General features: G+C 40.3%; 1 protein-coding gene across 2 annotated transcripts in view; it reads left to right on the top strand.

The window, feature by feature from the left end:
• MEGF10 (multiple EGF like domains 10) overlaps positions 1-14,752 on the top strand; it is a 133,520-nt gene that overhangs the window by 70,719 nt on the left and 48,049 nt on the right. For both annotated transcript variants that reach the window (XM_075835895.1, XM_075835905.1), the window contains exon 6: positions 13,751-13,997. In XM_075835895.1, the coding sequence (XP_075692010.1) occupies positions 13,751-13,997 (247 nt within the window). The remainder of the gene's footprint in view (positions 1-13,750; positions 13,998-14,752) is intronic.

The raw sequence follows: 14,752 nt of genomic DNA, 5'->3' as shown, positions 1-14,752 counted from the left end.
GTTATGCAGCAGTAAAATGACTCGCAACTAGACAAAGGAGGCTCCTACTTTGGGTTTACGGTGTTAATGCTCTACTTCTGTGGACTTGTCTGGAATGCCTCATAGAAGTAAGTGTTATATTACAGCGATACCGCACAGACCATACGGTGTAATGACATGTTAAAGTCCTATAACATCCATGTCAGCTTAAGTTGGTTTCATTGCTTGTATAGTAATAAAGTAATGGAGGTCAACTACATTAGTAAGTCACCGTTGTTATCCATGTACAGTAGCTGACCGTACATAACCTAAGGATTGGTAGTCATCATAAAACAAAGTGCCTATTTAGTTAACATTCAGATGTAGCAGAGCTGAACTAGTTTTCAATGTTTTGTTAGTTATAAACTAGACTAAAAGGAAAGGGTTGACCACACAGATAAACGGCTAGTTCCTTCCAGCTGTAAATAATACAAATTTTTGCCTTACAAAAGTGAGGAACGTGAATGAGAGATCAGACCTTGCGGCTGTATTATAAGTCTTTAGTCCTACGACCATACATGTTACAGACCCTTTTATTACTATGAGTGGTACGACACCTTACATGTATGCTTTTCCCCAAATCCCATGCTGAATCTATATAGGTAAAAGATGTAGGGACAAAGTTAAACCCGAGACCCCTAGGTTTAGAAAGCGATGCATGGTGGTCCTATCACCGCCACCTATAGGTCGGAGACTGTCTCCTTGGGTTGCTCTTCTCAGGATAGGATCTGTATACTGAAAGTTGGAGCAGTCATGAAAGCATAGTAGGATCTCTTGACCAATCGTGATTTTTTTTAATTTGCTTTTTTTGGCAATGAATAGTAACGTTTTCATACTTTTAATATACATCTGGTATTTTACTTGGTAGTTCACATTCATGCATATTATTATAAATGTTCTTTTTTATTATTTGTCATTTGGGTTTTGTTGGTTTATTTTCTTAAATCTATTATAATTGTATATTTATTAAAGTGCAGCTAAACGTTTGACAAACTTCTGACATGTCTCAATAGAAAGTCTAGGAGCCCGTACTCCGATACATCGGCTTTCCGTAAAAAGCCGAACAGACACAAAGCAGCTGAGCTAGAACGAAGCAGCTGAAGCGCTCGTGTGATCGCTCAGCCGCTTTGTGTCTGTCTGGCTTGTTCCGGAAAGCCGATGTATCGAAGTATGGGCTCATAAACTTTCTATTGAGTCCGTACACTGATACATTTATTCACGGAAAAAGCCGAACAGACACGAAGCGGCTGAGACCCCCAAGATTGGTGGAGGTCCCAGTGCTCGGACCCCTACCAATCCAAACTTCTGACATGTCACTATGACATGTCAGAAGTTTGTCAAACGTTTAGTTACACTTTAAATATTTTAAGGTGCTATTGTGCTAGTAAAACTTAACTGTGGGTAGGTTAATAATATGTTATATTGACTAGTAGAGCCAATCCCTTAAAGGGGTTGTCCCAAGATTAACATTTATTACCTCTCCAAAGTATAGGGGATAAATGTCTGATCGCTGCAGATCCCACACATGGGTCCCCCACCGATCACTAGAATAGAGGTCCTGAACCCCCGATACCCCTGAAGATGCTACATCGTAGCGAAACATGTCGGGGGGCTTCTACCTTCATTTTAATAATTGTCCTATTGACGCTCTAGAATCTAACTACTAACTAATTGAATGTAGCGCTCTGTGGTTGTGGTACTTAACCCTTTCTAGACAGAGCTCCTACGTCTGGCATTATGCTGACTGCTGTCAGAAATGGACATTAACTTTTAAACTTTATGTAGTCTGTCCTGTTGCAAATCTAATAAAGAATTTTTTATTTTTACATAATAGTTGGAAAACAGGGCTTCTTTCTGCCGGCAGGCAGCTCTTTTTGAATTTAACTGCTTAATGCCCACCAACTATTGAGGTCCTTTGCTTTGTATCTATTGCTTAGGCCAGGTTCACACACAGCGTAGTTGTTGAGGACTTTCTATTGCAGAGTCTGCACTGAAATTCCACAATAAAGTACAGTACAATGTAAGTGAATCGGGTTGTAACAATCACGCTGTGCAGTGAAAGAAGCTGGGCTGGAACAATGAGAAGTGTAGGACACGGATTGGTCACTGATTGGTCAGCGTCATACACTCCTCTGTACAACGCCCACTTGGCCAATATTAAAAACACGCCCAGTTGGTTATTAAGAAACTAATTAGCATAAATCCTAAACTAGCTCATAACTTGCTCAAAAATGATCGTTTTTCAAAATAAAAACCACTGATATCCACATTACAGCGCCGATCACATTATGTAGGAGATAGGACACTTATAATGTGGTGACAGAGCCTCTTTAAAACTAAGTAGAAGTCAGTTAAAGATGCAGAACCCTAGTGGTACCTCACAGGCTATATGGAGATTCTATTTCTTCATTAAGTAACAACTAAAGGGTCCTAAATAATTGAATACAATAAACACTCTATAGAAAACATACAGGTTTGGAAAGGCAGGCAACATATTGGCCCCTTCGCACCAGCACCAAGCTGCAACCCCCTTTTACCTACCTTGAGGGGGGATTTACACGAGCATGTGCACTTAACAGCTCCGTGTGTCATCACAGAGGATGTGCGGCTGCATGATTTTCGCGCAGCCGCCATTATGACACTCCGTTTGGATGTTTGGAAACAGGAAAGCACGTGGTGCTTTTCTGTTTGCAAACATACTTTTGACTGCTGTTGCGCGAATCACGCGCGTCCCACGGAAGTGCTTCTGTGTGGTGCGCGTGATTTTCACGCACCCATTTTGTGATGCGCGAAAAACGCAGAAATATAGGACCTATCGTGAGTTTTACGCAGCGGACTCTCGCTGCGCAAAAATCACTGACAGTCTGCACTGCCCAATAGACTAATATAGGTCCGTGCAACACGCGTGAAAATCATGCACGTTGCACGGACATATATCACGTTCGTGTAAATCCGCCCTAAGTCTAAGAGTCAATGGCTAATAAACATTCCAAATATTGTTACTGTCCCCCTATGTAGTCCGAACACCAGTTAACAAGTCTCTGGACCTATGGAATAATTGTATTGGAAAACAGTAATGACAGGATGTGGTGCAGGGGCTATTTTATTTAAGGGTGTCATGAGCATCAAAATAAGGGCAATAGAGATATAGCAGAGCTGAATTTATCTCCGGAGCTGCATTGTTTAAATATAGTGTTAACTCTCTTAAGATAAAGTTTACCTGCAGTCCTGTGTAATACACAGATAGGACATTGTAATCTTATCATAATTTGTGACTAGTGGAAAACTGACTTTTGCACCCATGACAAACTCAGCTCTATATGTGGTAACACCATCTTTTATTTTTCAGTTGCTCCCGATCTACCATTTTCAGCATTATTGTAGTGTACAATGTGAAAAGCTGTGTTCAGAAGTAAAATGAAACAAAACGGCATCTTTGTAATTGAATGGTGGCTGAATAATAAAGCTTTCATCAGAATATGCTGAAATAAACACGTAACGTTGACATCCATGGGCAGTAAATTAGTCTAATAAAGATTTATTGAGCAAACACAATAGAGCAGTCAATGTAATGTGACCAGATAGCAGACGTGTTGAACTCATCCCTTGGAGCTACTCTATCAAGTCATCCATCAGACATGATGAGGATCACACAGAAAATACTATTCATGAACTTTCAAGGCTCCAACATTGATTTGTCCAATTTGTTTATTTGGTCGCAACGCAGGCAAAAAGCAGAGGAATTAACAAGACCCGCTTCACTGTGTTCTGATACACAAATCGGCTGTTCCTTTATTTTATTATTTTCCCCTTGGATTTGTAAGCTAAGCAACAGTTTATAGAGGCCCCCCCAAGGTAACGTAAGGGCAGCATATACCCCACTATTGCACAATCCGCCAACCTCATTATAATAATTATTACTATGTGGCTAGAGATTTCTAACTAGTTTCACAATTGACAGTATTTTTTATATCACTTGTCCCATATTTATATGGAAATAAGAAAAAAAATAAGAAAAAAGTAAAAAAATACATGTTATATCTATACATAAAATGACTGTGAATAATACCATAAATACAACAAACCCTAGCCCAACTATTAGGGAGGCTTCACACCTGCATTCGAGTTTACTTAGCTCTGCTCTGACATAGGAGCAGAACAATGAAATTACTGGAAGCTCGGGATCCATTGCATGACGGAAACCATCGGCGACGGACGAAACCCATTACTTTAATGGGTTTCGTCAGGGCTCTGACATGGTTTCCGTCATTTTGACAGACATAATAGCGCAGCACGTTATTTTGTACGCCAAATATACTGAATATCTGATGTAGGTCTCTAACGGAGCTACCAATGCAAATGTGAACAGCCCCTTAACCTTGTAAATACAGTTGTATGTGTGCCAATTCTTTGGACGGATGGTTACAAGAGTCCCATTGTGTGCAAGGTTGGGGTTTGTTAATACAGCTAGTACAGTACTCACCGAATCCCATGGCATGGTAATAGTGGTACAATACATTAAAAAGTCTGGCTGGCAAATAATCACATTTGCAGTCGTCGCCCAGTACATTCAAGAATTCTACAAGGGACAGCAGTGATATTAGACATCATGACTACAGGTTAGAATTCACATATAAAACTATGGTTTTTACCAGTTCCCCTTTGACGTTAGTGCTCAGCTAATTTGTGTTACTGATAAATCATGAGAAGCCGTGATAAGCGTTTATAGAGCGTCACATTTTTACGTTGTACCACATATGCGTCGGATTATAACTAAAAACCTGCATTTGCTATCCACAGAACAATAGTGCAGACTGTTCTATTTTTAAAGATTCAAGAATCAGTTTTTAGGGAAAAGAAAACATTACATTGAAAGATTCTTCCCAACTGTCATACAAATTATTTGTTAGATCTAAAAAAAAAGGTGCACAATAGTTCCACATTGACAAATATATAATGTAACATGAAAAGTTATATATATTTCTCATATACTATCTATAAAAATTCCTCATTTTCAAGATCTCTGCTTGCTGTCATTCAATAGCAACCTTCATTGTTTACTTCCATTGGATAAATATCTGTCCTGGTCATGTGATAGACATACCGGCGCTCGACACGTTACAAAGCACAGCTCTGATAACTGTACTGAATCAAGACTCGTGTGTGCAATACATGACCAGGGCAGATTTTTATCCACTGGAAGTAAACAATAAAAGTTGCTATTGAATGACGGCAAGCAGAGATCTTGAAAACCATAAGGAACTAACACAGAAAGTATATTGAAACATGTTATAACTTTTCATTATACAATGAATAACATTTATTTGCTACAAACTGGAATGCCCCTTTACTGAGGCTATAAAATCAATGTAAGGGCATGACCACACGTGGCGGATTTCCTCCGCAACTGTCCGCATCAATGCCGCACAGAATCTGCGTTGCAGATTCTGCTGCGGATCTGCACAAAATGTGCAGTAAATTGATGCGGACTAGCTGCTGCGGACTGCGGGAAAAGTGCTTCCCTTCTCCCTATTCAGTGCAGGATAGAGAGAAGGGACAGCACTTTCCCTAGTGAAAGTAAACGAATTTCATACTTACCGGCCGTTGTCTTGGTGACGCGTCCCTCTTTCGGCATCCAGCCCGACCTCCCTGGATGACGCGCCAGTCCATGTGACCGCTGCAGCCTGTGCTTGGCCTGTGATTGGCTGCAGCCGTCACTTAGACTGAAACGTCATCCTGGGAGGCCGGACTGGAGACAGAAGCAGGGAGTTCTCGGTAAGCATGAACTTATATTTTTTGACAGGTTGCTGTATATTGGGATCGGTAGTCACTATCCAGGGTGCAGAAACAGTTACTGCCGATCGCTTAACTCTTTCAGCACCCTGGACAGTGACTATTTACAGACGTCTCCTAGCAACGCTCCCGTCATTACGGGAGCCCCATTGACTTCCTCAGTCTGGCTGTAGACCTAGAAATACATAGGTCCAGCCAGAATGAAGAAATGTCATGGCAAAAAAGCAAGACGTATCCGCAGCTCACATAACATGTGCATGACAGCTGCGGACTTCATTGCGGAACTTAGAATCTCCATTGAAGTCAATGGAGAAATTCCGCCATGAGTCCGCCACTGCTCCGCAACAGACAGAGCATGCTGCGGACACCAAATTCCGCTCCGCAGCCTATGCTCCGCAGCGGAATGTTACGCATCGTCTAAACGAACACTTCTAAATAGAAGTGGAAGTCAATGCAGAAACGGCTCCGCTGCGGATTAACGCTGCGGAGTGTCCGCAGCGGAATTTAAGTGAAATTCCGCCACGTGTGAACCCAGCCTTACAGTTCATTCTAGAACAGAGTATGTTTTTAGGCATGCAAAACCTTCTAGAGAAAGCCACATTTACCAGATAAACAGTCCTGGCTCGATAAAGAATACCTACAAATTCTAACACATATGTGTAACTAGAAGCCACAAATAGTAAAAATAGTAAAACATATCTAAAAATATCCCAAATCCACAGTACGATGGGGATGAATATCTGACATACTTTAACGCCTTGGGAGAAGCTCTTTTGGCCACCACCAAACATGTCTATCTTGACCTGTAAACATACTACACCCTAAAGTTGAGTGCAACTATAGAAAAGTGTGGGTTTCACAATGAATGTGAGGTAAATATGACATATATAATAAATATATGGACTACATATACCACAAGGAATTGCCTCATACTGTTACTAGTCCTGTAAATCGGTCTTTCGTCACATGTCTTTGGATGAATAAGGTCTTCTAGCAGAAGGAAGAACAGACTTCCCAGATTTTACCTTGCCCTCGAGAAATAATGTATCATGTTTTAATAATGTACAGTGTTACAATCAGACCACACCTGGAAAAGACATTCACTCTGCCAAATACTCATTTTGGAACTTTGCCCCCAGGCTTTGATGTGTTGTGATCAAATTTCCCACCTGCTCCCAAAAGTACCACACACATAGTCATAGAAATTCATACAGCGCATGACATGAAGAATCTGATTATATTGTTCACGTCACTGTCATATATGATACACAGGGTCAGTCATTTTATAGGCGATGTTAAAATAATCTTGGTTTTCAAGGCTTGATTTGTCCAATTTGTTTATTTGGTCGCAACGCAGGCAAAAAGCAGAGGAATTAACAAGACCCGCTACATTGTGTTCTGGTATACAAAGTGGCTGTTCCTTTATTTTATATACCCCACTAATGCATAATCTGCCAACTCTTTAAATAATATAAAGCATTTCCCTTAAATGTTTGTTTATGTCATTGCTTGTTTCTTTGAATTTGCATAGCTTTACCATGATGATGTGGTTATATTTTCCCTCATCTGCTGTTTACTGATCTACCTCTTCAGTAAGGGCATGACCACACGTGGCGGATTTCCTCCGCAACTGTCCGCATCAATGCCGCACAGAATCTGCGTTGCAGATTCTGCTGCGGATCTGCACAAAATGTGCAGTAAATTGATGCGGACTAGCTGCTGCGGACTGCGGTAAAAGTACTTCCCTTCTCCCTATCAGTGCAGGATAGAGAGAAGGGACAGCACTTTCCCTTGTGAAAGTCAAAGAAATTCATACTTACCGGCCGTTGTCTTGGTGACGCGTCCCTCTTTCGGCATCCAGCCCGATCTCCCTGGATGACGCGGCAGTCCATGTGACCGCTGCAGCCTGTTATTAGCCTGTGATTGGCTGCAGCCGTCACTTAAGACTGAAACGTCATCCTGGGAGGCCGGACTGGAGACAGAAGCAGGGAGTTCTCGATAAGTATGAACTTCATTTTTTTTTACAGATACATGTATATTGGGATTGGTAGTCACTGTCCCGGGTGCAGAAACAGTTACTGCCGATCGCTTAACTCTTTCAGCACCCTGGACAGTGACTATTTACTGACGTCTCCTAGCAACGCTCCCGTCATTACGGGAGCCCCATTGACTTCCTCAGTCTGGCTGTAGACCTAGAAATACATAGGTCCAGCCAGAATGAAGAAATGTCAAGTTAAAAAAGCAAGACGCATCCGCAGCACACATAACATGTGCATGACAGCTGCGGACTTCATTGCGGAAATTAGAATCTCCATTGAAGTCAATGGAGAAATTCCGCCATGAGTCCGCCACTGCTCCGCAACAGACAGAGCATGCTGCGGACACCAAATTCCGCTCCGCAGCCTATGCTCCGCAGCGGAATTTTACGCCTCGTCTAAACGAACACTGCTAAATTAAAGTGTAAGTCAATGGACAAACGGCTCCGCTGCGGATTAACGCTGCGGAGTGTCCGCAGCGGAATTTAAGTGAAATTCCGCCACGTGTGAACCCAGCCTAACACAATCATGATACATGTTCTATTTTACTCTTTAATTTAAAGGTACAAGAATTGAATTCCTTAGTACAATAGCAATGTATAACAACGCATGCACAAGTGGGTAATAAAATTCTACCTCAGGAAATGGGTTTGGAGAGTATGCTAAAGAAAACGAACTGCAAATCTTCAAAGCAGGAAAACAAAACTACACATTTCTATTGTGTGTGTGTTCTTCATGGCTCAGAAAGCATTGACAAAATGAGAAAATGGCCTAGATTCTTCAATAGAAACCCTTTCTTAGGAAACAGGACACTGCATGAGGGCACAGTTGCCATAGGGGTAGAAAACCCACAGTGCAGTAAATGAATCTCGGAGAAACAAAAGGTTTGAAATAAAATCCAAATTTTGATATTGTTGTCTTATGTTTCAAAAGCAGCCATTGCTTTTATGTAGGACACAAGAGGCTGGATAGGTTTTCATACTCTTGCTCCAGATATTATAACATCCTGCTACAGGGTCAGTATTGGGTCTAGAGCCTGGATTTACTGGGTTCATTGTACACATCTCTACTGCCATTAACCACACCACAATTCTCCGGGTGAGAAAGTGTTGTCCAATGCAACCTGCAACCAGAAAAAGTACCTTACAACCAGTATTACATTTTAAAGTCTCATTTAAATGGGCGTATTATACCCATATTTAACAGTTCGTATTCCGGATCTAACACCTAAACCCCCACGGTCCTTCTGATCCGAGCCTACGGTGCCATAGACTCTTATGCTGCTGAACGTTCAGTAGAATCGCATCTGTTATTGTTCCATTAAAAGAATATATGAGGAGTTCTTCAGACTCATATTTTTTAATACCACACTCTATGCTGAGCATGAACCAACAGCAGTACATGGTTGACAATGTGTTTATCTTCACTTTCCCGCATTGCCCTATATTGTTACTCACTATACTGCAGAGGGCTGGTAATACATATTAATATGTGCCACTGGTACTTAAAGGGAATGTGTCGCTAGAAATTATTATTTTTTTCCAGTTAAACAGTTAGCATATAAATGATTACACATTGTTTTATAAATTATATTCTAATTTATAACATTTCTATGTGCTGGTCACTAGAGGGAGCAATTCCCAAAATTGCAGCATTGGCAATGTGGTAAAGCAACCTCATTGCTTTATGCTGCAAATTTGGAGTAGACACACTCGCTCTAGTGTCCTCACACAATCCCCCCTCCTTTATCCTGGCTAGTGCCAAGAGAAAGGAGGGGGTTGAATGTTTAAACCTCCTACACTGTGTGACGCCATTTGTTGAGCGAATGCACAGTGTAGGAGGATTCGATACAGTGGTACTCAGACAGTATAACACTAACATACACACACATCACATACACAAACATAACTTACCTGCTCCTGCCGCCGCTGCCGCCGCTGCCGCCATTGCCAGTCCTTGCGTCTGCGCTGCCTTGAACATATGGCCGGAAGCCACGACCGGAAGTCGTCATCTTACTGTCCGGCCGCGGCTTCCTGTCCACATGAAAATGACGCTGGATGTCGCTCTACCAAAGACCTTCCTTTTGGTCTGTGTGTGAGCGGCGCATGCACCGTTTCCACACAGACGGCGTACGCTATAGTGAATGGAACGGCTCCCGTTCGCATTCTCTATGGGGATGTATGTGCAGTATTCCATCTCTGTATGTGTCGTTAATCGACACATACAGAGATGAAAAAAAAATGGCAGCCCCCATAGAGAAGTAAAAGAAAGAAAAAAGTAAAAAGTACAGCACAAAAACACAAATAAATAAAATGTATTTTAATGACATACTAAAAGCAATATTATATATAAAAAAAAAAATTTGTGACACCTTCCCTTTAAGACGCGGGGTCTTATGAGAAAAGAAAATGGTAATTCGTACTCAGCACTAGCATGTGAATAGGGAATTTATATTTTAATTATTACAATTTGGATGAGTGCAGGTTTTTTTACATTTCAATATAGTATCCCTTAGCTAGCTTGGTCTTAAAGGGGGCTTCTTACTTTAGTATTTTCTGACCTTGGTGGGAAGGAATCTTGAGCACAATTAATTTAATGTCTCTACCATGCATTCATTCTATTAATTCATATACGGATCGGGGTGATGTTTCTATACAATGGTTACCTGACTCACCAAAATAAATAGCTCTTATTGAGCTGACATGTTGTGAAGTACTGTGGAATATACAGTGTGTGTGACTAAAATATAAACATATCTATCCCTCAAAAAATATATATATTTCTGTTTCTATATGGATAGAACACAAAACAAAACCTCTATTCTACAGCATGACTATGGTCGATTTGTACTTTGCAAAAAAAAGAATGATATATATAGATGAGAGGAACTTGGACAAGTATAGCTGGAAATTTGGACAGACGGCCACATAGAAAGACACATAAGCGGAAATGTGCAAATTACATTTCTATTCCTTAAGAGATCATAAATGTAGACTACTTTCCAAGCTCTGCTCTACTGCCAAAGAAAATACAGAAGTGTAATGGAGTAAGACCATGTGAAATGAGACTCGTCAGCGCAGGGTGATAGTCAGGCAACAGGAGGTGCCTTCAGGGAATACAACGTCGCCAAGAGGATAAATGACCTTACCATAATGGAGCTCTTTGCTAGAAAATTAGTTAAATACAGACCAACAATTGGTTATAAGGTTCACCTTGAAGTTACAGAGTAGTCCCAAATCAGCTTGTATTCCATATGACTACTTGTAATCCAAATACATCTTTAGTTCAGATAAACAGCTGTGCTTCTTATATTACCCACCAGCCATTAGAGACAGCATTCATGTGACATATTTCTGTTAATTAGGTTTTATGGATTAGTCTTCAACTAACGGCTGTACAACATATCATTAGTAGTCATGAGTAGAATTAGCTCTTAAGATGATGATAAAACAAATGTGTCATAATAATACAATTATCCGTAAATAATAATCAAAAAAACTTTTTAGCATTGGGCAAATATTGCACTGAATTACAAGTGACCCAATAGTCAAGAATGTATGATATAGGCAACCCCTTCTGACTTGTGCTAGATCATGAGTTTCTAGATAACTATATATTTTGTTGATATTACAGGATTGCAAACAAGCTTTAGAAGTGTATGTGTTGGTGACTGCCAATGGACATTTTGTTTTCAAAAGGGTTGTCTGTGATGAGATATATGATATATTAGACAATATAAGAGCTGCCGTCTCCCGAGACCCCAGACAAACAGCTGATTTTTTCTGGGGTGGGTGGAGTTGCCATCAGATGCTCATTTCCCCAGCCGTGGCCACTACAGGGGAAATGTAGTATTGCATGCATCCACACTTGTGCTTTAATGTAATGTATATTACATTCAATTAAGGCTTTGTTCATTCCCCCAACTAAACTTCTAAACCAACCAGATTTATTTTTAATATTACAGAGTGAACCGATTTGCAAATTGTTTTTTCTCTGCAATATTTTTTCTCTGCAATATTGCCCACATAAAATCCTACGTTGTCTCTTACATCCATTGTTCTTATTGGCATTGTTTAATTTCTTGCTATGGCTCTTGATAATAGCTAATAGTATGGAGTGTTATATGAGGGTTTGTTCTTAATAAGATTCTGGTTCCCTATTCCATTACTCCCCTTGCTGAAGTCTGAAAAATCTAAAACATTAATTTAAAACAAAGGGAAATTAAAAACTAGGACTGTTATATGTCAGTCCAGATCTGTCAATTTATATTAGTTTATCCGCCATCATAGAAGGAATTCCAGAAATACATTTGAAACCCCTTTGCAAAGCTCAGTAGTAATGAAATGATTAGGAAATTTGAGAGGTCTGAATGCCAATAAATACCACACCCACAGTGGTACTTAGCGAAGATCTCAGCCATAACTGAGTCATCTCTGCCCACTGGTGGTTTGGATATTTTATTTGGAACAGCAGAACTTGCTATCCTGCCTGGCGGTCATTTGCAGTCCTCGGACTGGGCTGAGCACAGAGATTTCCTGTGTGTTAAGTCTCTCACTGCGATATGCACTCAAAAGATTCCAGGATGAAAATTCAACAGGAGGTGTAAAGTCCATAGACTAAAAGAATGTTTATTTGAAATAAATCCAACTAAAGTAAGAAAAGTAAAAATAAAAGTATAATATGTAGATTTCCAGTGGTTGCATAATACACATATGTATAAAAAGAATTACTGCATTGATTTAGTTGGTTTCAGATCAACTTTTTTCTAGCCTCTGTTTGTTTGTACAATTACTGTGCATATGGGTAATAAACTCACTGTGCAATTCCGCCTGTTAAATATTTATACATGGCTGCAAAAAAGCAAAAAAAAATTATACATTTTTGGTTTTGCCCAGTAATAGGACCAATATTATTTTCATAACTGTTTAGGGACACGGGATTAGCAACCCTTTGGGAACCATAGTAAGGATTAATTCTCTGTTTACACAGCCATTCAGAACCGCCTTTGGGGGTACTGTCAGGGTTTCGACCACTTTCGATGGCAAGACTAGCATAGCATGCAACGGAAGCCCTAATGGAACCCTGATGGACCACGTTAAAGTCAATGGTGACTGTTACATTATAATCAACATCCAGGGCACTAGTGTGAACATAGCCTAAGACGGTCGTCAATGCTTAAGCTCCCTCCACATCATGGTTGTCATCCATCCGTAATTATACACATACAGTGTGATGATAAAATAAGATTACTGACAGTAATTTATTACAGTGTCATGTAACCCAGTAAAACTAGTCCATTTCAACAGCAATACTTTAATCACTACTGACCATTGTTCACATTAGCAATGAGTTTTAAGTGTACAATTTTCCATTATAATATAGCTGAAAACAGCTCAAGATTTGATCCTAAAGTAGCTTACCAGCTCATAGCATTTCTTCTACAACTCATGCTTTCATCACCATATCCTGGAACATTTACTAGCTCAAGTTGAAGCTGGCATTCCAGAACATTAAAGTAATCTTTTCCTTGGTTGGGTGGTGCGTGCAATGTTGGCTTAGCGAGAATAAGTTTTATAAAATGACATGTTCGCCTAGACTCTCCTGATCTAATGCTTTGTGCCTTCCTCTCATTTACACTGTTGATAGACATAGGACATCTGATGTTTCACAGTTTTTCTCATTCTTCAACAAATAGGTCATTAACATGTATTCACTTTTTTCCACTGTACGATTTAATGCTGTAACTAAAATATACTTTGTTTCCAGAATGTTTAATATTCCATCACTTCCGTAGCTCTGTACCCAATTCAACCCATAATTGAAACCTGTTTTCTTGTTCATGAATAGATGTCAATGTTGGTTCTTTGTCCAGAAGTTACTCATAATTGTCGTTTTTTTGGCAGTTTGTGATGCTGATCATTGGGGGCCACATTGTAGCAGCCGATGCCAGTGCAAAAATGGAGCACTTTGTAATCCCATTACTGGAGCATGTCATTGTGCTGCTGGCTTCAAGGGCTGGCGCTGTGAGGAACGATGTGACCAAGGGACATATGGAAATGATTGCCACCAAAAATGTCAATGCCAGAATGGAGCAACTTGTGATCATGTTACTGGAGAGTGCAGATGTCCCCCTGGTTATACTGGAGCCTTGTAAGTATTTGTTAAGGATGAACAGTGGGGGTCTTCATTGAAACTGCTGGCACTGCATCATCAGTGTTGCATTAAGCATTTGAAACCCAGAGAGGATACCGATTTATAGAACTTCACCAATGTTTTCTTCTGGCTTGTCTATAGGATGGATACAGTATTGGTGGAGTTGCTCTTTATCCTCTCTATGGTATCGGGAAGCTATGCAAATGTATATCAATAAATGCTGTTACTAATTGTCCTAGGCTGTTCTAGGGGCTGCATTATCATGGGCTAAAGCCCCTATTACATATATTTTGGCCGGTGCTATGGATGGGGACGAGCAGTTGTTACTCCGATTGCTCGTCCCCCTACATTATTATCATGTCGGCAGCGCGTCTCCCTGTTTACACAGGGAGATGTGCTGCCGACAACGATAATATTTAACTTTTTTTTTAAATGATACGATCAGCAGATGAACGAGCGTTTGCTCGTTCATCTGCTGATCCTTCCCCAGTTTACACAGGGCAAATATCGGCATCGAGCAATCAAGCAATGCTTGTCTGGCTGATAATCGCCCAGTGTAAAAGGCCCTTTAAGTCTTTGGTTGTTTTTAAATCATTTGAATAAATGTTCAGGTAATCCTCGGGTGCATTTATTTTTTCATATCTTCGTTTCCCTTAGATTTTCATATGATTTTATATTTATAAAAATGTAGCCTGCAAATCCCCTTATTCCCAATACCTGATGTTTAGGACCTATAAAAAGACAATGATTTA

This window comes from Rhinoderma darwinii, chromosome 1 (assembly GCF_050947455.1).
Source record: "Rhinoderma darwinii isolate aRhiDar2 chromosome 1, aRhiDar2.hap1, whole genome shotgun sequence".
NCBI classification, from domain to species: domain Eukaryota; kingdom Metazoa; phylum Chordata; class Amphibia; order Anura; family Rhinodermatidae; genus Rhinoderma; species Rhinoderma darwinii.
Note: the sequence above shows the minus strand (reverse complement) of the source record. Positions and strands in the feature narration are given on the sequence as shown.